At 34.6% G+C, this 26,270-nt stretch overlaps 1 protein-coding gene across 1 annotated transcript; it reads left to right on the top strand.

Annotated features, from left to right (window-relative positions):
* Positions 1–18,777: 18,777 nt before the first annotated feature.
* On the top strand, positions 18,778–19,239 carry LOC141628666 (dynamin-related protein 4C-like). Its single transcript, XM_074441772.1, has one exon. The coding sequence runs from the start codon at positions 18,778–18,780 to the stop codon at positions 19,237–19,239; it is 462 nt and encodes a 153-aa protein (XP_074297873.1).
* Positions 19,240–26,270: the final 7,031 nt, after the last annotated feature.

The following is a 26,270-nucleotide window of genomic DNA, read 5'->3' as shown; positions in this document are numbered from 1 at the left end:
GGTGTTACAGTAATTTCAATGAAAGTATAACTTTTGTTTTCTCAATTCTTTTTGTTGACAAATGAAAAAAAAAAAATAAGTATAACAACAAAAAATAACAAATAAAAACCAACACTATAAATTTGAATTTATATAGGTACTGTTTGTATAAATTTAGTCCATATTTGTATAACTATTAGTCCATATTTGTATAACTTTAGTCAATTTTTGTATAACTTTAGTCAATTTTTGTATAACTTTAGTCCTTATTTGTATAACTTTAGTCTATATTTGTATAACTTTAATCAATTTTTGTATAACTTTAGTCCTTATTTATATAACTTTAGTCCATATTTGTATAACTTTAGGTAATTTTTGTATAACTTTAGTCCATTTTTGTATAACTCTAGTCCTTATTTGTATAACTTTAGTCCATATTTGTATAACTTTAGTCCATTTTTGTATAACTTTAGTCCCTATTGGTATAACTTTAGTCCAAACTCGTATAACTTTAGTCCAATATATAACCGAAATCCTAAAAACCACCAATACTAACTTTAAACCAACAATACTAGATCTGAAAAAAAAAAGTCATTATCTAAATATCAAAATGTAATATAAGACATATTTGAAATAAAAAAAATATAAAATAAGTAAATAACAACACACAACAAAATAGTATAAATTGTATAACTTTAGTTTTTGAAGAATATAACTTTTGTCGTAAATAGTATAACTTTAATGTTTAAAGGGTATAACTTTTGTCGTAAATAGTGTAAATTTAATATTTTAAGGGTATAACTTTAGTCATAAATAGTATAACTTTAATATTTTAAGTGTATAACTTTAGTCGTAAATAATATAACTTTTATAAAAACCAAATAAATATGAAAAATCGTAATTAATCAACAAATATTAAATCTGAAAAAATAAATAAATAACCAAAGTAAATATGAAAAAAAAACCAAAAAATGGACAACAAACACAAAACAAAGACCCATACTTATTAAGTAAATCTGAAAATATAAAAAAAAAACCAAATAACAATAACAAAAATTAAGTAAATCTAAAAATATAAAAAAACCAAATAACAATAACAAAATAAAGTAAATCTGACACAAAAACTAAAAAAAAAAAAAATAACGACGACGACTTCACCATCAATAACCAACAAATATAAAAAATAAAGTAAAAAAAAATGAAAAAAAAAAAATAACAACCACGACTTCACCATAAACAACTGAGGTAACAAAATATCAGATCTGAGACGGAAGTGAAGCGTGAATGGTGGCGGCGGAAATCTGGTGTGGTGGTGCGAGGCAGTGGAGGTGCGGTGTGGTGATGCGGTCAGTGGTGGTGCGGGTTATGGTGGGTTCAGTGTGGTGGTGCAGTGATGCGTGTGTGCGGGTTGGTTGAGGGAGGGTGGTCAGCCGAGGGTAGTGGCGGTTGCGGGTTATGGTGGGTTCGATGTGGTGGTGCGGTGATGCTTGTGTGCGGGGTGGTTGAGGGAGGGTGTCACGGGCAGATCTTGTGTGGGGATCTGTGGTGATGAAGGCGGCGGTTTGGAGGTCGGAAGTGGTGGCTGTCAGTGGGGTGGTGGCTGTCAGGTTTGGGAAATGGTGGCTGTCGGTGGGGTGGTGGTGTGCGGATCTATTTTCTTTTGCGTTTGGGTTTGGTTTTTTTTTTTTTTTTAGTTTTTTTTTGAATTGTTTTTTTTTTTGAGAGTGGATGGGAGGAAAATGAGAGAGAATGAGTGAATGAGAGAGAAGTGAGAGAGTGAATTATGAGGAAGTGAGAAGGGAGATTAGAATGGTGAAGGAGTTATACAGGATTAGAAAAGTTATACATGTAATACTACGGTTTTATGAGTCTCTGGGTACTCTATCGAGTGGGCCTTACTCTGTCGAGTAAGGATGGTTGGCAGTTTAAGATAGTTTCTGACCTGTTGGGTACTCGATCGAGTAACCTTGATACTCGATCGAGTAAGGGGGCACTCGATCGAGTACCTCAGCTACTCGATCGAGTAGCCGGTTTACGGGGTAATGATTTGTCGGGTTTTAAAACATTTTAACGGGGTCAGTACTAATCACAAAATTTATATAAACCAACAACACAACAAACAACACAGCTCAAACGGTCACACAAACAATCACACCCACTCCAATCAATCTCCGTCACCGATCGTCCTTTGGACCGATACCGAGTGGGGGACCGCCGTACCCACCAAATCCCCGCTCATCATACCGAGCGATAACCCTGTCCCATTAATGTGCACATCCCCTTCCGTGGCGGGTTCCACGAAGGCGAAACTAGGGCGCGAAGCCACTCCCGCAAGTGACTCCACTCAGCCGAGAACGCATCTCGAGAACCAGAGACAAACAATCAGCAATCACAATACAACATCAACAACCGTCTGAATCAATCAACAATATACAATCACAACCGTCTGAATCAATCAACAATCACTAACTACAGCACAATCACCACACATTATGTAATTAATACTGAGTAGGGAAACCCTACCGGAACAAGAACACAATCGGGATCTGTCTCAACAGCTGTATCAAAATTCCTCTTCTACGAATCCTCCTCCTAACATATAATCACATAATCACTAATTACACAAAACTACCACAAATCCCCAATTCCCAAAATTAGGGTTTAACGAAACTTAATTAAATATAACAAATTCGATACGTAGATCTTACCCTCGACGCAAGGATCACAAAGATGTAAAGAACGATGAAATCCGACCTCTCAAGCTCCGGGATTTGTCAATAATGTGATTGATGCGAAGAACGTAGTTTGTTTTCTCTTTGAACGTAATTAGGTCTGATAAAATGTATTAAGTAAGTGACCGAGTTGTTTATATATTCAATCGCATTATTAACAAAACCCGACAAATCATCACCCCGTAAACCGGCTACTCGATCGAGTAGCTGAGGTACTCGATCGAGTGCCCCCTTATTCGATCGAGTATCAAGGTTACTCGATTGAGTACCCAACAGGTCAGAAACTATCTTAAACTGCCAACCACCCTTACTCGATAGAGTAAGGCCTACTCGATAGAGTACCCAGAGACTCATAAAACCGTAGTATTACAGTCTTCCCTCCTTAAAAAGAACTTTGTCCCCGAAGTTCAACCCATACTCAAAAACAAACATGCTAACTCGATCAAGACACAACAACGTAACTGAGAACTCAAAACAAAACTCCAACCAACCATGAACTCATAACACCAACTCCACTAACTATTCCTACCTCCACAACATGGCTCACGATATCGTATCAACTCCATTATATCTCTCTCAACACTAACTCCATACACTACCAACTACCATCCTCTAACGCTGCTAGCTCCATAATATATCATCCACTACCAATTCCCATATCAAGACACTCATAGACATCAAACGGAATGTTACATTCTACCACCCTTAAAAGGAACTTCGTCCTCGAAGTTTACTCACACTCATAACCTCATCATTCAACTGTCAACACTAGTGAAATATTCTCACACTCCTAAACATCACACTACTACAAGTACGGCCATGGCCTTTAATAAAATCAACCACAACACGAATCCATCTTTTATTCTACATCAAGACTCAAACTTCCAAATCGATTACAACCTATACAACCATTAAACTCTCTTTGTCGCATCCTACTCCTCTTAAGATAAATGTTACGTCCTCGTAACTTACTAATACTATATCCTTAGTTATATCTTCTCATTATTCTCATCATCATCACATGTCATAAATAACCACCTATACTCTAAACACTCGCCATGCATGTATCCAAGGCTCTCTTACTTAAACAATTCTCATACTTGGATTCACTCGTCACACCACCTAACATATACCTCAAAATCTTTAGCTTAACCCGAAACTTCAACTCTTCCACATTACCGCAACAGGACATACCTCTCTATATAAACTATATAAAACTCCCATCGTCAACAGCATAACTCACGATCCACACTTGTTACGTACACTCCCACTAGATCCTCGAGTCCTTTTCTTTCATTACCGCAAAACTCATACATAACTTAACGTGACACTAATACCCAACACCCTACACTCACTGTCTTCAACAAAGGATTATGAACCACCTGCCGCTTTCAGATCATTACAACACATGTTCCACGAATCACTTGCCATGACTATGACTACCGATGCCTCATCTTAAAACAAGATCAAAATTACTGTAACAACTTCTCACAACTATGTCCCATCAACAGAATATCACTATATCATGACAACAACGAAAACATATACAACTCTCTTTCATATCATACTCTACCCTCACACCCAAGCTGAAACTGGTAAGAAACATAAACAAACAAAATAACAGTCTACATGTTCAACCAAAACTCACAAGGAATAGCAGCAAACAAAACAACAATCTATGTTTAACTGGTATGTACTTTCGAAAACTCGCATCGTAATCATCTCGCCTATTCCACCACAACCGGTAACGGCATCGCAACACCGCCACCAACAGCCACACCGCAGTGCGAAAATACCCGCATCACAACATTAAGTACCGTGCCCGGATCACCACCCGAGACACAACAACCACATCGATAGTCATCACAACTTACACAATCCCATAAACACTGACTCAACATAACTTCTCGGACAAGGAAAACTTACTCAGATCCACTTTCCTAAATCACAATGCAACATATTATATGAATTAAACAGATAATAACCTCATGAATATCATCCCCTTACCATATCACGGAATAACATATATCATGAATGCATACAAGTATAACCAGTCACGCCAGATCACTCAAATTATTACCTTTTTGAATATCATTCAATTAGATTAGCGTACCTAACATGCATTACAGAACATTCAAATACAACGTTATAATAATCACACCATACCACTTCTTGTGAGGTCAAAACCTCACACGGACATTTATATATATCACAGACCCGTAATCACATCCAACCAGTCAATCCTGATCACGTAAGTTACCACTCAACAAAGGTTACTTGTCGCCCGAGCTTAACTCATATGCCCCCTTACTCGATCGAGTATCAAGGTTACTCGATCGAGTACCCAACAGGTCAGAAACTATCTTAAACTGCTAACCACCCTTACTCGACAGAGTAAGGCCCACTCGATAGAGTACCCAGAGACTCATAAAACCGTAGTATTACAGTCTTCCCTCCTTAAAAAGAATTTCGTCCCCGAAGTTCAACCCATACTCAAAAACAAACATGCTAACTCGATGACGTGGCACGAGGTCGTCACTCATCCAATCAAACACATTTATAATACTCAACATACAACTAGTTAGCGGTAAGTCGAGGTCGATCCATGGGACGGTGTGCTTTGGGTTCTAAGTCTATCTATCTCAATTTATGCTAGTGTCACAATTGATGGGGTTTGTAGTTGTATTCTAGACTAATGAAAGCGATAAAGTAAAGCAAACAATGAACTAAGAAATGTAAACAATTGATTAAAAGTGCTAGGATGTCATGGGTTCATAGGGGATTCATGGTGTTGATTATACAAACATGTTTACGATTATATGCAAGCAATTAGTGTTGTGGAGGAACCGAGTTGGGTTATGTCTTACGGTTCATAGGAAGAGTTGGGTCCCGGAGCCGAATCGATTAGATTGTACAACACCTACAAGTCGACTTACTTTCCTCCTATTCACTTTCTATGCATGGTCTAACAAGACTCGAGTTGGTTTATGTCTTACAAGTCAAGTTGAGTAGATAAGAGATGGTTGTAAATGCAAGGATTCATAGGCTTAGCATTTCATCAAACATAACATGTGCATAAAATTGACATCACAACAAGCAAGCAATTTAATCATGTGAACATATTAGATTAAGCATGAATCAATCCCATGTTGGTTTCCCCTAATTACCCACTAATCCTAGCAAGAGACTACTCACTCATTATCATGGGAAACATGTCATTAATGGTGTCAATCATCACAACAAGTATAAACATGATAATAGAATGAAGAAATGAACAATAAAGATTAAAGAGTAAAGGAATTATACCAACTTAAGATGATCCAAATAATAAAGCAAAGAATAATAGAAGAACTTGATGATTGATGGAAGGTTGTCAATCTCCCAATAATAACCCAATAATCTTCAATTACCCAATAATAAACTTGAACAATAAACTTGAACAATAATTATGAAAAGATTAATGTGTGATTTGTGGAATGATTACAGAGTAATCTATTCTAATCTACTCCTAATCTAATCTAATCTAAAGAAGGATTTTCTAACCAAAAAGAACACACTTGATTAATTACAAAGATGGGGTATTTATAGTGCAAATTAGGTGGATGCAATTAGGGTTAACTAAGGGCTAAACTAGTAATTACACTTTTGAGATTTGAGCAGGGAGACTCCGGTATTTTCTGAGAGAAGGGCTTCTCTAATCGTAGCTTGAAGAATGAAAACGTGCTGTACTGAAATCCGTGCGGATGGGAGTCGGGACGGCCGGATCTGGGCTGAGGAATCTGAGCGGATTTAAGATAATCCGGGCGGATTCGGGTGGATGAATCCGAGCGGATTCTGAGCAGGACGCTCGGATTGTTTAGTGGAGACGGGCGGATTTGAGACAATCCGCTCGGATTGTTCTTCAGCAGTGGTTCTTCTTCTTTTCTTCCCTTTTTGCTCATTTCCATTTTATTCTTGCGAGATTGGTCTTTAGTCCTTGCTTCCTCTTCATACTGGTCCATCTAATATCGTCAAGTAGCTTCCAAAAGTGCGCGAAAGACGGGAATTTCCGCCTTATTATCTCCTTTTCTACAAAACATATGAAATGCGATAGAAAAGCAAATAGGAAGGTTTTGACGGATAAAATGGTCATGAAATGCTATAATAGTAAGCAAAATAGGCTCGATTAGGGGACTAAATGTGCGCAAATAATGGTCACATCACTCGATCAAGACACAACAACGTAACTGAGAACTCAAAACAAAACTCCAACCAACCATGAACTCATAACACCAACTCCACTAACTATTCCTACCTCCACAACATGGCTCACGATATCGTATCAACTCCATTATATCTCTCTCAACACTAACTCCATACACTACCAACTACCATCCTCTAACGCTGCTAGCTCCATAATATATCATCCACTACCAAATCCCATATCAAGACACTCATAGAACTCAAACGGAATGTTACAGTACAAGATTAGGGAGGGAGATTTATGGCCATCCATTGAGATGCAATGCCATCCATCCATTCCCTTTATCCAAAGGCTCTTATATGGACTTAGGGACTCATATGATATGATGGACTCATGAGAACCCTTATCTCTCTCTCTCTCTCTCTCTCTCTCTCTCTCTCTCTCTATATATATATATATATATATATATATATATATATATATATATATATATATATATATATATATATATATATATATATATAGAGAGAGAGAGAGAGAGAGAGAGAGAAGGGTTCTCATAAGGCCCTTACATCTTATGAGTCCCTAAGTCCTTATAAGGACCTTAGGATGGAAGGGATGGAGGGTTGAGATTACATCTCATTCAAGGGTGACAAATGAACCTCCCTAATCTCCCTCCCTAATTTTGTATAACTCTTCCACCATTCTAATCTCGCAACTCATTTCCCCATTCACTCATCCTCTCTCACTTCTCTCATTCACTCTTTCTCTCTCATTTTCCTCCCACCCTCTCTAAACAAAAAAAAAAACCAAACTGAAACTAAAAAAAAAAAAAACCAAAACAACTCCACCCCACCCCACACCCGACCCACCACCGCAACCACAACAACAACAACCAACAACAACACCGATATCAACCAGCTACAACAACCAACAACAACACCGAAATCAACCAGCAACAACGACCCGACAACCCGACTGCCACCCTCCTCTCTAACCCGAAACCACCCCACACCTCAGATATCACCATTCACAACCCGACAACCCGGCTGACTCCCTCCATTCACGCCGCCACCCCCCTGCACAACCGCATCACCCACCGCCTCCTTTCTTCCTCCACTTAGCCGGATATCACGCCGACCACCAAGCAACAACAACAACCAACAACAACACCGACTTCGACTCCTCCATTCCCACCTTTTCAAATCTAGATTTTTTTTAAAAAAAAAACAAATACTGACTTTTCCATTGTTTTTTTTTAATTTAATTTGTGGATTTCAACACCGACTTCTCCGCTGGATTTCAACAAGACTTCTCCATTGTTTTTTTTTATTTAATTTGTGGGATTTCAACACTGACTTCTCCATTGTTTTTGTTTCTCTTTTCCCTTTTTCTTTTTTTTTTTTTATTTAATTTGTGGTTAGTTGTTGTTGTGTGTTGTTGTTTAAGATATTTTTTTAATTATAAATATATACTTCCTGCATATTTTGTGAGTGGACATACAATATCTACGACCTCCTTTTTTTTTCTTATTTCAAAAATCGTCTTGTATGCCTTCGGATTTAGTTTTTTTCTCAGATCTAATTTTAGTTTTTTAGTTGAATTGTTTTATGTTTTTTTTGTTCATTGTTTTGTTGTTATATTTTTTAGATAAGTTACACTATTTACGACTAAAGTTACACCCTTAAAACATTAAAGTTATACTATTTACGACTAAAGTTATACCCTTAAAACATTAAAGTTATACTATTTACGACTAAAATTATACACTTAAAACATCTAATTTTTTGTTGGTTTCTTTTAAATATAATTTTTTGTTTTACCTGTTTTTTTTTTTTTGTTTTTTTTGTTTTTTAGATTTGGTTTTTTTATTGGTTGTTAGTATTGTTATTTAATTATTTTTTGGGCCGTTTTTTTTTTTTTTTGGTTGTTAATGTTATTTGTTTTGTATTGTTATTTGTTATTGTATTTTCAAATTTAATTGGTCTTATTATATACAATTCGTCTTATTATATATTTTTTTAGATCTAATATTTGTTTTTAATTTCTAATTTGTTATTTTTCAAGTTTCATATTTTGGGCTGAAGTTATACAATAATCAAAATAAAGTTATACTATTAACTACTAAAGTTATACATTGTATAAATTGAAGTTACACAAATTTTGGACTAAAGTTCTACATCTTGTTTATTAAAGTTATACATCTTGTCTATTAAAGTTATACACTGCGTGCATTAAAGTTATACTTCTTTTCTTTTTTTAAAGTTATACACACGATATACATCTTGTTTATTTGGTTTTTTTTATATTTGGTTTTTTTGTTAGATTTACGAGTTTTTTTGTTAGATTAACGGGTATATTTCTAAAGTTATACAATTTTGAACTAAAGTTATACAAATTTGGACTAAAGTTATACAAAAAATGACTGAAGTTATACAATGCAACTTCACTGACAAATTTGTGTAAGTTATACAATTTTGGACTAAAATTATACAATTTTGTACTAAAGTTATACAAAAAATGAGTAAAGTTATACTATTATGCACTAAAGTTATACAATTTTTGACTAAAGTTACACAAATTTAGACTAAATTTATACTATTATGGACTAAAGTTATACAATTTTTGACTAAAGTTATACAAATTTTGACTAAAGTTATACAAAAAATGACTGAAGTTATACTATTATGGACTAAAGTTGTACTATTTACGGCTAATGTTGCACAATTTTTTTACTAAAGTTACATAATTTTATACAAAAATGGACTAAAGTTATACAAATATGGAGTAAAGTTATACAAAACTGGACTAAAGTTATACACAAATTGACTAAAGTTATACAAATATGGACTAAAGTTATACAAATAATAACTAAAGTTATACAAAAATTGACTAAAGTTATACAAAAATTGACTAAACTTTAGTCCTTATTTGTATAACTTTAGGCCATTTTTGTATAACTTTAGGCCATTTTTGTATAACTTTATGCCATTTTTGTATAACTTTAGTTAATTTTTGTATAACTTTAGTCCTTATTTGTATAACTTTAGTCCATATTTGTATAACTTTAGTCAATTTTTGTGTAACTTTAGTCCTTATTTGTATAACTTTAGTCAATTTTTGTATAACTGTAGTCCTTATTTGTATAACTTTAGTCCTTATTTGTATAACTTTAGGCCATTTTTGTATAACTTTAGGCCATTTTTGTATAACTTTAGTCGATTTTTGTATAACTTTAGTCAATTTTTGTATAACTTTAGTCCTTATTTGTATAACTTTAGTTCATATTTGTATAACTTTAGTCAATTTTTGTATAACTTTAGTCCTTATTTGTATAACTTTAGTCAATTTTTGTATAACTTTAGTCCTTATTTGTATAACTTTAGTCAATTTTTGTATAGCTTTAGACCATTTTTGTATAATTTTAGTCCTTATTTGTATAACTTTAGTCAATTTATATCATTTTTATATAAAATTTTTAACAACCAATTTTTAACAACAAATTTTATGAAAAATATTTTAGTAGATCTTAGATGAAAAAAAGTATATCACCAAAAAAACGATATTTAAAACCCGAATTTTTTTAAAAAAAAGACGTATAACAAGAAGAGATTTGAAAAGAATAAATAACAACAAAAACTAACAAAAATTAACAAATAGAATAAATCGACCACAAACAACAAATTTAACACAAAATCTGGAAAAAAAAAGTGACGAAAAAAACCGAGACGCAAAATCTGGAGAAAAAAAAAAAACGAGTTTGTATAATTTACCGACGGCGGTGGTGGAGGTAGAGGTGGGCGGTTGGTGGTGTCGGGTGGGATAGTGGTGGGTGGTGGTGAATGAAGAAGAGAGAAATGAATGATTTATTTGGATTTTTTGGGTTTTTTATTTATTTGGATTTTTTGGATTTTTTGGGTTTTTTTATTTATTTGGATTTTTTGGGTTTTTTATTTATTTGGATCTTTTGGGTTTTTTATTTATTGAGGTTTTGAGAGAAGAGAAGTGTGAAATGTGTGAGATGAGAGAGAAATGGGTGGGTAGAAAACAAATATATAGTAAATTAGTGGTTAATTAGGGTGGATTAGTAAAGTGTGTTAATTAGCTTCTATAATGACTTTGGGTGGGTTCATCTCATCCCTCCATCTCCCTCCATTCAAGGGCTCATAATAGAACTTATGGACTCAATACATATACATGGCCTTACATAATCTCTTCTATATATATATATATATATATATATATATATATATATATATATATATAGTATTGGGTTCATCTAAGTCCACCTCTTACATGTGAGTCCATAAATCCTCTTTAGGACCATTGGATGGGAAGGTTGGAGGGCTGAGATTGAAACACAAAAATGGTGTTTAATAAAGTGTTTAACACACACTCTCTCTACCAAACTAATAATCTCTAATTTTTCACTAATTTAATACATATAGCTTTTCTTTTATTTCTCTACTCCACTTTTCCCTCATTTCACAATTCACAATTCATTTCACAATTCAATTCTCTCCCAAAACCAAAATAATTCCCCTCCCTAAAAAAACCCACACAAATCTGACAAAAAAAAAACCCACCCAAAAAATTCCCACCACCCACTCACCAACCGACGAGCCACCACCACTAGCCCGCACTCACCAACCACCCAACCCCACCCGCATGAACACCTCCCGCACGACCATTCTGCCGCCTCCGTACACCCACCCTCTCCAGCCGACACCACCGTCCACCACCACACCATCACGAAGCCACCATCTCACCACCACACCCCCACCTCCCTCTTCACAACCACCGGCCTCCACCCTAACTAAATCTGCCGCCAACAGGCCGGCACTCCTCCCTCCTTCACGTCCCCCTGCCGCCACTCCATCTATTTCTCTTTTTTTTTTGGTTTTTCCAGATCTGTTAATGTTTATTTTTTTTTTTTCGGTTTTGTATCAGATCTAGTGGTTGTGCTATTTTATTTTTTATTTTTCATCTCGGTTGTGTGGTTTCTTTTTTGCATATTCCGGGACGTAGCAAGTGGCAAAGAATTTAGTGCAGCTAGAATTAGGTAGGTTACTCCGTAACTTTTTTTTGAAGATAAATTGGTAAGAGTGACCCAATACATCTACAGTCCGTCTCATTATAGACGGACCTTATCCGTCTATAGCTACGGACACTATCCGTCTATAGCTATAGACGGATAGTGTCCCCGCTCACAAATTAAAGTGGATAGTGCAAGTGGGTGAGAAATGGATACCCCCACTTGCACTACCCACTTTAATTTGTGAGAGTGTCACTATCCATCTATAGCTATAGACGGATAATGTTCGTCTATAATGAGAATTTGTGATACATCTAATTCTTAGCTGGGAACAATGAATGCCTACTGCTGACTTATCTCTTGGAAATTTGACGCATTTAATTCATGGGTCATGAGTTTGATGTTATTGCAACAAATTTTATTCTTAATTACACTTTTTAAAGTTTGATTTCTTTTAGGGTCGTTATGGAAGACGGAGATTCAAATCTAGTTTTGGTTTTTTTTCGGTTTTGTATTTTTCAGATTTTTCTTTTTTTAATTGTATTTTTCAGTTTTATAAAAATCCTTGTTGGTTTTTATTTTTTCAGATTTGGTTTTTTAAATTGTATTTTTCCCTTTGAATTACCAATTCTTATTTTTTTATATCTATTTTGTCTTGGTATTGAGTGATTTAGGTTCTATTAAAATTACACTTTTTTAATGTTAAAATTATACATTTTTTCTGTTAAAATTATACTTTTTTTTTGTTAAAATTACACCTTTGTTAGCTAAAATTACATTTTTGTCTGTTACAATTACACTTCTGTTAACTAAAATTACACTTTTGTTGCTTAAAATTACACTTTTGTCTGTTAAAATTACACTTTTTTTTGTTAAAATTACACTTTTTTCTGTTAAAATTATACTTTTTTTTGTTAAAATTACACTTTTGTTAGCTAAAATTACACTTTTGTCTGTTACAATTACACTTCTGTTAGCTAAAATTACACTTTTATTGCTTAAAATTATACTTTTATCTGTTAAAATTACACTTTTTTTTGTTAAAATGACACTTTTTTCTGTTAAAATTACGCTTTTTTCCTTTAAAATTACACATTTTCCCGTTAAAATTATACTTTTTTTTCTGTTAAGGTTACACTTATCTCTATTAAGGTTACCCTCTAATTTGGACTAAAGTTAGACACACTAATTTGGAATATTTTGGACAATTTGGAATATTTTGGACAATTTGGACTAACTAATGGATTTATTAGTAATTTAGACAATTTGGACTAAAGACTAAAAATTACACAAATTTGGACTAAAGCTATACAATTTGGACTAAAATTACTCAATTTGTACTAAATTTTGACTATTTACGACTAAATTTGGACTAAAAATACAATATTTACGACTAAAATTGCTCTAAAATTATACAATTTTGGACTGAAAATACAAAATTTGGACTAAAAATACACTATTTACGACTAAATTTGAACTAAAAATACAAAATTTGGACTGAAAATACACTATTTACGACTAAATTTGAACTAAAAATACACTTTTTACGACTAAATTTAGAGTAAAATTACACAATTTGGACTAAAGTTACACAATTCATTTATTTATAGTCATTGAGATTGTGCAATTTCAATCATTGTCCACTAAAGTGTAACTTAGTAAATTGATAGTGTGTGTATCTTTTATCATTTTATGAGTGTAATTTTAGTCCAAAAAAGTGTAATTTTAGTCCAAAAAAGTGTAATTTTAGTCCAAAAAAGTGTAATTTTAGTCTATAAATTGTTCTAACTTTAATCCACAAATGTATAACTTTAGTCTACAAAAGTGTAATTTTAGTCCACGGAGGTGTAATTTTAGTCCATAAAAGTGTAATTTTAATCCAAATTGTATAACTATAGTCCAAATTTGTGTATCTTTAGTCCAAATTGTGTAATTTTAGTCCAAATGGTGTAATTTTAGTCCAAATTTGTGTAACTTCAGTCCAAATTGTTCTAACTTTAGTCCAAAAGCGTAACTTTAGGCATTGAGAAGGTAACCTTAGTAGAGATAAGTGTAACTTTAATAATAGAGATAAATGTAACTTTAATGAAGATAAGTGTAATTTTAAAGGAAAAAAGTATAATTTTAACAGAAAAAAGTGTAATTTTAACGGAAAAAAGTGTACTTTTAACCGGAAAAAAACTGTGATTTTAACCAAAAAAAGTGTAATTTTAACAGAAAAAAGTGTAATTTTAACGGAAAAAAGTGTAATTTTAACGGTAAAAAGTGTAATTTTAACCGAAAAAGTGTAATTTCAACGGAAAAAAGTGTGATTTTAACGGAAAAAAGTGTAATTTTAACCGATAAAGTAATTTTAATAGATCCTAAATCACACAATACCAAAAGAAAATTTTAAATACGAAATTTGGCAAATATATATAACAAGACGCATATTAACAAAGTGATATCAACAAGAAAAAAGTAAAAAATGAGATTTCATAACTAATAGATTTAGTACGAAAATCAAACTATAATTTGTAAGAATGTCAATAACCGGAAAAAAAAAAAACCAAAACATCAAAATTGAAAAAAAAAACAAAACGGAAATGAAAAAAAAAGACGGGTCAATGAAAATTGATCTATTTTAGTAGATCTAAGATTAAAATAAAAAAAAAACTCACAAATTTGAAACAATATTATATAGCAAGACGATATAAGGAGAAAAAAAAACAAAAAATAAAAATAACAAGAACACACAAACATCAAGTATTTAAAAAAAAATTAAAAAAATGACGTCGGGTCGGCGGCGGTGGTGGTGGTGGCGGCGGTGGCGGCGGTGGCGGCGGTGGCGGCGGCAGCGGTGGTGGTGTCCGGTGGGTGGTGGTAGGTGGATGGTGAATGAGGAAAAGATGAGTAAATGATTTATTTGAATTTTTTGGGTTTTTTATTTGTTTGGTTTTTGGGTTTTTTTTCTTGGGTTTTTTATTTTTTGGGGTTTTGAGAGAGAAAAGTAGTGAAATGTGTGAGATGAGAGAGAAGTGAGTGAGTGGAAAATATATATAGTGAATTAGTTTTTAATTATGTTATTAGTGATTAATTAAAATGTGTAGGAGAGAGAGTGGAAAATTAGTGTTAATGGTGCTTTTTGGTTTCAATCTCCACCATCCATATTGGATGATCCAAGGGCTATAGTGAAGGCTTAGGGACTCAAAGGCATATGGACTTATAAGAACTTTACACTATATATATATATATATATATATATATATATATATATATATATATATATATATATATATATATATATATATATATATATATATATATATATATATATATATATATATATATATATATATATATATATATATATATATATATATATATATAGGGTCGGGGTCAAGTACGAACTAAAGTACGGTGCGAACCGTGCGAACTAACCAATTAGAGTCAAATTCAAGCGCGCTTATTATTTCTCTACCCATAGAAACATTTCTGATATCCTCCCACCACAAACACTCAACGTCAAATCGTATCTCACACTTCCACGTCGGCGCCACTTCCACCATCCGTTGCTACTTTCACCGTCGACCGCCGCTTCGAACGCCGCTTCTACCAATCTTCTCAAGAACGGATTTCAGTCTACTATATGAAAAAGGTTAGATTCAATTATTATTTTAATCATTGAAGATTATTTAGTTTTTTGAGTCTATTTTATTATATCTATTTAAGAAGAAACATAAGATTATAATCAAAATTAATATTTAGGTATGAATTCAAATTAAAAATTAGGGTTTATAAAAATTGGTCATTACAAATTTTGTGGAGTTGTGGGGTTAGTTCAGGGATGGTGGTGAAATTGTGATCGATTTTAGGGGACAAATACTGGGAGAATTATGTATCAGTAGGTAGAGGGCAAAATGTTTATAGAAAAGAAACATAAAAAGTTCGGTTTGGGGAATTTAAGATGGGAAAGACAGTGAAAGAAGATAATATGGTCAGGAGTTTATTCACATCTATGAGGTTATGCCCTATGGCAAGCATCTAGTGACTAGTGGTCTAGTTGTAGAAGGAGGTGACAACTGAAATTCTTGATATTTGGAGTTTATGCCTTTACGGTGCAGGGATAAAGCTCTAGAGCTGAGAATGAGAAGAGCTTAGTTTCAAAAGCTGTGAGGCATTCTCTGGTGACTAGGCAAGGTGCTCACCTCTTTCACAAGAGGAGTGACACTGCTTTCAGCAACAAATTTGTATTTCTAAAATTAATTTTGTAAACAAGACCTTTTTTTCTATACATGTAAAGGGCTGACACACAAAGGAAAAAAATATTAATAATAGGAAATGGAAGAGGCATAACAAGAGAACTAAGAAGAAATATTAGCCCGGATAGTGTGCTTTGGGGGTGGTGAGGTGAAATAGTCTGATAATGCTAATGAATCTGGATTGGTACCTGTTTGGTGGTCGTAGTTGATTTTTAGATCGTGGATACACGAAATATTAGCCCGGATACACATGGTATTACTACTGGATACTCAAATCGATATTAGCCCGGATACACATGCTAATGAATCGAAATTTGCTTCCGTTATCTTTATGCTTTTCATGTTCATCTTCAGCGGATTTATAATTCCACGATGTAAGAGCATTAGTCCCCTTAATGGTAATGTTTTCTGAATAGAACATTAGAGCATTTACCTCCCTCTGTGTTTGCTTGCAGCATCTTTTGCCAGTTTGGTTGAATTGGGTTTTCTGGTTCACACCACTCACATATGGGGAGATAGGCCTAAGTGTTAACGAATTTCTAGCTCTAAGGTGGCAGAAGGTGAGCAATTTTTAATGTGGAAAGGCCCTGGTAGCAATAAAATTCTCTTTTGATTTAGTGACATTCATAAAGGAGAAGTTTTGAGAACCTACTGTAATATCATTTAAAATTTGATCAGTTCATTTTCTTCCACTGTTTGCCTTAGTTCCACTCCTAGTGTTTTCAAGTATAAAGTTGGAACGTTACATCTACTTAACATAATTTACTGCTGGCAACAGTACAATATTGCAGTAAGATCTCATTTTCATCAACTATCGAAGTGCCACCACCTGAAGTTGATTGTCTTGATTTGTTTTCTTTGTTAGCCAGTGCAATAAGATGAGTTGCTTTTTTCAGGGTGGAGAATCATTTCATTGCACAGGAAAATGTGTCATTGTCGAGGGAATGATAACGGTTCTTCCCTGGTTGGGTTTAAGTGAGAAAAAGCTTCCAGATTTAACGAAGGGGGGGGGGGGAATTTAAACATCAAAAGTTGAGCTATATGAGATTATGAGGTAAAATTTCAATACCCTAAGGTTTATGGTGGTGCAGGTGTTTCTATTTTTTTGCATGCTATAAAAGAGAGCATTATATTCTGCATATGGGAAGAAATGAAGAATGATGAGTGGAGTCTGGAATATACTTTAGAAAAACATATATTGTGGATATATCCGTTGAGCAACGTCACCTCCACCATTTTGATACTATTGCAAACATTCTCAACCACATTGGTGTTGTATTCTTAATGTCCTGTTATAGTTATATTTTGCCTTGTCTTTTTCTTTTACATAAACAAGGTGATGTTGCAGAGGTATAAATATTTCACTTTCACTTGGATATTTTATTATATACCGTTATCATTCATTTTCTATCACTTTTCTGTTGTGGCTGTTTATGCAATACAAGCTTTAAGGGTAGTTTAATATTTGCTGGGCATTGAGTGTATCTAGTAGCACAAAAAATGTATCTAGTTAGCTAAATGTATGTATCTAATAAGTTAAATAAGTTTCTCTAGCAACTTGAACGGTATGTATCTAGTAACTTACAAGAGTGTATCTAGTTAGCTAAAAGTATGTATCTAGTAACTTAAAGGGGTGTATCTAGTAACTTAAAGGAGTGTATCTAGTAACTTAAAGGAGTGTATGTAGCACCTTAAAGGTATGTATCTAATAACTTAAAGGAGTGTATTTAGCGGTATGTATTTAGTAACTTAAAGAGGTGTATCTAGCAACTTAAAGGGGTGTATCTAGTAACTTTAAAGGAGTGTATATAGCACCTTAAATGTTAGTGAACTCAACAAAATGCCTCAGCATATAACTACTTTATTGCACCACATTATATGTTTCATTTGTACTGTCCTTTTCTGAAACTCTGCAACATTATATTCTGGCACATTAAACATCTCACATGGGTCAGAGAACATTTTCCCTGCTTGATTTCAGACATATTGAACATTTTACATTTTTAAGTTTCCACTTCCAGTTGAGCCAAAAACTCCATGTTCTTTATCTTATAAAAGTAGTGGAATAACTAAAACGGTTCAACAATCTATCGACGCTTTTATTGTTATGAAGTACGTTACCCGGCCATAGGAAAGTGTCTTTGAGACGGTCATATTTAGATAGGACCCATAACTTTAGAGTTTAGACACCGTGGCGTTAAATTCTTTTGTGCATGTTCCCATTAAATATTTTTTGTATATATGAGTACACATTTAAAATATTGAACGGGACCCCGAAAACTAAATTGCCCGACTCCTCCACTGGTCTGGTGGTAAAACTGATAATGTTGCTGTAAAGTCATGTTCTACAGAAATTTTTAAAACAAGTGGCATTCAATAGTTTAATTACATGCAATATTTCAGTGTTACTGCCCTGTCATGAAATGCTTAGTACTAATAGCATCGGATCCATGCAGGAATTCCGACTGATTGACAAGGGCGAGCTTGCACCACTACAAGATCTTGTGGATTCTATTCTCCAGTAGTGTTAGTTACATTATGTGATCTGACTTTTGTTGAATAGAACGTGTGATTTCGAGTTTTTGCTGAGGCATTAAGGAGATGATCATGGAATACATCATTCCAGAGGCGAGTATTATACTGAATGTGTTATTTGCTACTGTCGATTTTACGACTTGTGAATCAATAGTGTTGTCCCAAAGTGTGGATAGTACTGGTCAGCGGACCCTGGCTATGGTTACAAAAGCGGACCGTGCTACTGATGATCTTTTGAAGAAAGTGGCCAATAATGAAGTCGGTATTGGGTTGGGGTATGTCTGTGTTAGAAACAGGATTGGCCAGGAGAGCTATGAGGAAGCCAGAATGGAGGAAGAGAGGCTTTTTGAAACTCACCCGTCGCTTTCTAAAATCGACAAGTCAATAGTTGGGATACCGGTGTTGGCGCATAAGCTTGTTCAAATCCAGGCCAACATTATATTCAAGTGTTTGCCACAAATGTTGGTGACCTCAACAAAATGCCTCAGCATATTTCGTCCGTTCCTGAGGCAATCGCCTAAGGAGTGTATCTAACTAGTTTGAAATATGTATCTAGCAGTTTAAAGGAGTGTATCTAGCAGCTTAAGAGGAGAACTATCATAGCTAACAGACGTTATTTTATTATTATTTCATTGTGTAATTACTAGAAAATGTGTATGAAAATGATACTTCACGTAACAATATTTATGTAATATGTTTGACCCTATTTGTACATTATAAAGGACCCAGACCTTCAGTACCACCGAAAATTAATCAAATAATACCCTTCAACAACCCAACTATTCACAATTTCATCTTCACAAAATGATGACAATGCCAAAATATCCACAATATACTCTTCAAAATCCACGAAATCCATAGTACTATAATTCATCCATCTTACCTTCTAGAAAAAAAGAATAAATGAAATTAAATCATTTTGACTATGCAATAACTACAAAATATTATGTGTATTGAGCAATCTAAACATGTGTATCTAGCGTCACACACATGTGTACTAAACAACTAATGTTCCGTATCTAGCAAGGTAAAAAAGTGTACGTAACTGTGAGAAACATTTATCTCGTAAGCTAAATAAATCTAATTAGCTAGTGAAGCGTACTAACGCCAATGATTTACTCTGGCATACTTAGACGACACGGGTGATTTCTTCAAGGCACTCAGCACCATCCACCACTAAACCCAACAAACACAAAACAAAGGAGGCGACTACCACTACCATAGCTCACCCCATATGCCCAGGAAACAAATGTAATCGGACCCTTTCCCCTTTCTTTCATCTGCCATCATCATTGACATCTCCTACCCACGACAATTACTCACTCCAGCGCCCCCTTTGCCAGAGACTAACACAGCTAGTGACATTTCCGGCATTATCAGCAATGAGTTGAATAATGACATCTCCGGCATCGTCGTTCTCTTTCTGACACAACTCCTCGCCGCCGCCTAGCCTTCAGACGACGTGAAGCAAAAACCACCATAGCTGCAATCCAACAACCTTTTTATTCTAAAATTACACATATTCAATCTCAGATCTACTAAAATTGAAAAGGAATTTTAGTTAGTAAACACAATCATCAGAGTCGTTGAAATATATGTAACGGGTTACAAGTCACGGTGGTCAGAAATATACCGTCGGCAATCGGAAAAGGGGACGGTGAGGGAGATCGACAAGGAAGTTGATGTGGCAAGAAATAGGTTGCCTACGTCGACATAAGGTTGTCGGAGGAGGTACCGATGTATGGGTGGTCGGAGAAGGTGTCGACGGGTTAGTTGTATTTTGGAGACGGTGATGTTGTGCGTGACACTGTAATGTTGAAGTTATGGGATAAGGTGGGACAGTGGTTGATGGTTATAGTTTTAATCCAAGCCGCTCATTTGTTTTTCAATCTAACCTTTCTAATTTAGTTCGCAAGTTCGCACCGAACTTTAGGTTCGCACAGGATCCTATTTATATATATATATATATATATATATATATATATATATATATATATATATATATATATATATATATATATATATATATAGAGAGAGAGAGAGAGAGAGAGAGAGAGAGAGGGAGAGAGTCAAGATCTGGTGCACACGATCATTCGGTGCAAACGGTGAGAACGAATATCTCAGCCAATACTAAAATAACACGCTGAATATAGGCCCTACGAAAATCATAATCCAGTAATTAAATAATCATGTTTAACAAATCCCCACATTCTCATTACTGCATACACAACACACATCGTCATCTATTAATCTATCACCATCTTATCTTCATACATCAAGCTCCATCGATCACCTTGGGTTGCCATTGTCGGAGGTCCTACATCACCTCACCGGCACTAGCGTGCATTAAATTCCGACATAATGGGAAAGGAATAGCTCATCTCCTCATCTCCTCCGCGCCACCATGCATCAAGCTGCCACTGCCGGATTCTGTCCTTTACACTTGAGCCCAGTCACCACCGAAGTCGCTGCAACACCATCACGCAAAAGCAACCGCTTCTCCTTCGACCATATCCTGGCGCCGAGTTCGAATCACCTTCAATCATCCACTTTTTCTAAGCCAGTACCTGATCCAGCAGTTACCTATAACCAACATCATCACCACCGTCAACCCACCCTCAGCAAAAATCAATTTGGTAATTAATGTACCTGGTTTCTATATTGATGTATCTCGAAGTAATTTTGAAGTACCTAGTAACTAATTATGTGTATCTATGTTAAGATACATTCAAATAGTGGCTAGATACATAAAAAACTAGAGTACATACATTCAAAATTTGTGTAGATTTCTACCAATTTTAATCAATAAATTTTCTAATCTGGTGAGTTTCCAGACCTCTAATTTGAACGCAATTTGGTTGAAACAATACCTGGATCAAATAGGCGATGATTCCTAGGTTGATTGAATTTTACTCGCTCCATATATATATATATATCAGTTACTTCCCTTTATACATCCTAATTTACTCTCTCGTTTAGTCACTGCCAACTCATTAAAGAAGTCATCACTTCACCGTGGTTTGAGTGGCTTGCGTCGGTATATTTCGAGGATGACGCTGATTGGGTCGCCGGAGAAAGACCGACAATGACGAGGGTGTGGTAGTGTTTGGCGGAAGATAAGGTGTGGTGGTTGCGTGTCGACGCTAGCATTGGAGGTGGTCAACGACGACAAATTTGCCGGCGTCAGAGGTTCACTGTTTGGGTGATGACGGGCAAAAGTAAATGTCAGGGTAGTGTTTAGTGTTAAAGCATCAAGAATAGAGGAATGGTGTTTTCAGTTTTGTGTTTAGTTGGCAGTTACACGTGATGTTTTAGTTAAGTTTTTCAATTTTGTTCGTTCTCACCATTCTCACGCAGTGTTCGTTCTCACCAGATTCTATATATATATATATATATATATATATATATATATATATATATATATATATATATATATATACGTATTATTATTATTATTATTTGTTTTTTTTAAAAAAAATGTAAACTTTTATTAATCAATCAAAAGTTTACAAAAATTGGCGGGCAGCCGAGATAAAATGTGGGCGCCCACTCCCTTAGCAATAGAAAAGTTAAGTCTAGTGAAAATAAAAGCAGCAACGCGCGCTCCGGCATCCTGGGACAGAGAATATTTCTGAATCCCCCTTAAAATGAACTTCGTCCCCAAAGTTCGCCTCACTCTCTTCTTTCCTCAAGTCTCCTAAAGTCTCATCACCGATATTCAAGTACCATCTCGAGGTTCTTACTGTCGTCATCACTCTCATTATGCCAATATGATTCTCACCTCTCTCACCAGGCTCACACAAGCTCACATGTTTTCCTTTATCGTATATCCTCTCTGTACTCATACGTTACTCAAGTGCATATTACGCTCGTTTTCATGCTTTAAATTCCCAATTGTTACATTCACTCCCTCTAAAAGAGAACTTTGTCCCGAAGTTCAACTATCAAACCTCATAATGTGTTCTCATACGTTCATTACTAAATTCAACAAATGACTATGTTTGAGATTCAACACTCTCTCTTACTTATTGCAAGTCCGTAATCAAATCTCATATAGTTATAATTCCATTCCTCTACAAGCCTCCCAAAAGGTCAAGCGCTAGGTCAAACCCACATTTCCAATCTATAATCTCTTAAATAACCCCCAATTCATGTTGGTTATAAGTATACATATCTATCACGGGGTGTAACTCGGTTATTATTACACATCTATATCATGTCAAATTTTGCACCTTCACATGTCTGGACAACAATCACGAATTTGCGGACTCCAACAAATAATCAATTAATGCAAAATTATTCGTAATGTGACTCAACCATGTTCAACATTCCCATTTTCGGACATCATGCCACGTATATACCGCGTCAAATCCACCACATGATCACACATGTATTTTTCCATATCCGTTCCCATCCATCATCAACACTTCCGCTCATACGAAAGACCACAATACACAATCATGCAAATGATCAGTTATCTTACTTTTACACAATAAAATAAACTCATGTCGATTAACACACATCAAACAAAATTATCATATCATTTCTGTCATCAATCCACTCATGTCCAATCAACGATTTCCATTTACTTGCAAAGTGCCACACCATAAAATCAAACGTAAACAATTCACAAAATATCACCCATGTAGGGTCAACATGCTCATTCAAACACAAGTCAACTAATATAAATCGCGAAATAAGGGTGCACACTCAATATTTGGTCGAATATCAACAAAACAAGGGTCAAGGCAGGCCACTCGGTTGAGTATAGGAGGCCACTCGGCCGAGTAGTCAACCACTCGGTCGAGTGCATGGTGCACTCGGTCGAGTGTCACTTGGGTAGAAGGTTTTCGTTCTCAACTCGGTTTCAAACTTTCCTATTTCATCACACAAATGCTAATAGACTCCGATGATGACTAATACACCATCAAATAACCAAATTAAAACAAACTCACGGTCTCATGGCAATTATTACAAACCAACTAAAACAAAACATGATACAACATGATATTTTAAAATTCGCTTCATAAGCATTGCATTCCCCCTATACCCGGTGAATGTATCACGCTACCGTCACCAACAAACGCACAGTAGTGCAAAACACAATAATCACATTAACACCCATCACATTCATGTAATCGCATGGTCATGGTACTAATATCACCTACGACAATAATAACATCTATGTTACCATTTATGCGGTCATTCTCACATAACTATTTTCACACTTATACACCTACTTAAATTAAACAGTCATGCGATATCACATAATTAATGAAAATACTTTAACCGTACAATTGGGCCCACCCGCATCACATATCGCACTCTTAAATTCATAACCATGGAGGCCAATCGGTAGTGCTACATCCTCAACTGTATCTCACAAAATAACACCCTCGAAAAATCGAATTTCAATGGACAACCTCGTCTTTTATCTCACAAAATAACACTCCCCGAAAAACCGACGTCGGTATAATAATATAACCATCAGTTACCATTTCACACGTGTACAATAACTTTCAAATAGTTTCACCATTCATTTCTTACTACGACTTTTACTAGACATCTTTCACCGTCCAATCTCATTGATCACCTTAAGTCCCATCTAGTACCCTCTTATATTCTTATTTCGTAGAGTCTTGTTACCATCATTCAATTCTCATCAATCCTTGAATTCAATTTACATTCCCACAACTATGAACAACCCAAGTTATCATCTTATCTCACCCTTAGGTACCTCAATTACTTTCTCATTGTTCCACCAAAGTTTCCACGTCATGTTCAACAATAATATTTCTTAATATGTAACCCAAACCTCATTCACTATCCTTAAGTTCAACACTCAACAAATATTCAACCTAGTTCACACATTACTCATTATCCACAAATTACCTCATACAATTATCTTACTCATTTCAAGACACCTTACGCAAGCTAAAATCATTTTCTACTACTCCTAATTTCCAAACATAGATTACACGCCTACCTACTTACACGGTTCAAATCCATATCAAACGAACAAACTTACATCAATCCCAATAAAACACACGTTTCACATGCGTAACTTTAAAGATGCAACACTACTCATCACATATTATTAGCACTTGTCTCTTTTCCCTCATAAGCTCGTCGACTTACTCTCGTTCCAAATCCTCTAAATCATAACCACGTGTGTCTACATGTCTTTACCCATCAAACCATACCACCCACAAGGTAAACAAAGCATTTACCTATATATAGGAAAAACAACACATTATTAACAAAGGTTGTAACATTACGAAACGATGAAGCTATGTTTTAAGTACACAATTTAATCACATACACTATTATATATAAGAAAAAATATTGGGCAAAATTTTAAGGTAAGATTCTCGATTTAAGACAATGCGTAGCATTATTAACAAAATTGAAGTTTTGTTACTCAATTAAATCAAGAAAACTCTAAGATAAGATTTTCAAATTTTTAGACCATGCTTCACATCATTAAACAACATTTGAATCTTTATGACATAATTAGACAAAAATGGAGTATAAAAGAATCGGATTTGTCGGTATAACTAACATAAATGCCAAAGTTTGAAACGTTTTATAAGGAAAAACCGCTAGCTTAATACAACACAATGCAACATCAACAAGCACTAAATACCAAGAAACAATTAGGTCATGGTTTGAGTGCAAAGATCAAAATCGTTCGTTTTAATATCAAATTTCAAAAGATTTGGATAACATTTTAAGATGAAATTTTGATTCAAAGTAATACATGCCATTACTAATAAAGAGAAATCAAAACTTAAGTGCGACAAGATTCTTGAGCATCATTGGTCAACTAAACTAAGTTTTTAAACACGAAAAATCAAAACTTACGCATGAACCTTAAAGTTTCAAAATTTTTGGGACAAAATTTTCAAGATAAAATTTCAAACGTATGACAAGAGTTAGCAATGACAACACAACTTTAGTCCGTGTTAAATAATTAACCATGCAACAAACACCAAATCAAATTATTGACTCGAGAATACATATTTTCGGGCAAAATTCAATATAAAATTTTATACTTGACATCATAAATGTTATAAAATGTTGATTAATATCATAAATCAAATAAAACACGCAATTAATTGAAAAATTAAGAGTAATAGCGTGGATTTAAACAAAGTCAAATTGGGAAAAATTAAGAGAAATGAGAAAACCACTCACATTATTTAGTTATCATGAATTAAGAGTATAAAATGGAGTAAAAAGCTTAAGTCCAAGCAACAAACATTAACAATGGAGTTTTGAAAAAGTTTCAAAGAGATTTTGGTAACTTTTGTTATGAGAAATGATGAAGAAATACAAGAAATAAGGCAATAATGCAAATCTCACGAAATTCACAACCCCATAAAATGGCACTCGGTCAAGTAGTCCACTCGGTCGAGTGCCCGTCCACTCGGTCGAGTGACCTACTTCCAGAAATTTTCAAGTTTCTAAAAAATGGTGTACTCGGTCGAGTGCTAGGGATTCACTTGGTCGAGTGACTGGTACTCGGCCGAGTACTAGCTCGCACTCGGTTGGGTGCCTCTCTA

This window comes from Silene latifolia, chromosome Y, assembly GCF_048544455.1.
Source record: "Silene latifolia isolate original U9 population chromosome Y, ASM4854445v1, whole genome shotgun sequence".
Taxonomy (NCBI): domain Eukaryota; kingdom Viridiplantae; phylum Streptophyta; class Magnoliopsida; order Caryophyllales; family Caryophyllaceae; genus Silene; species Silene latifolia.
The sequence above is the reverse complement of the archived record's forward strand: the minus strand, read 5'-3'. Positions and strand labels throughout refer to the sequence as shown.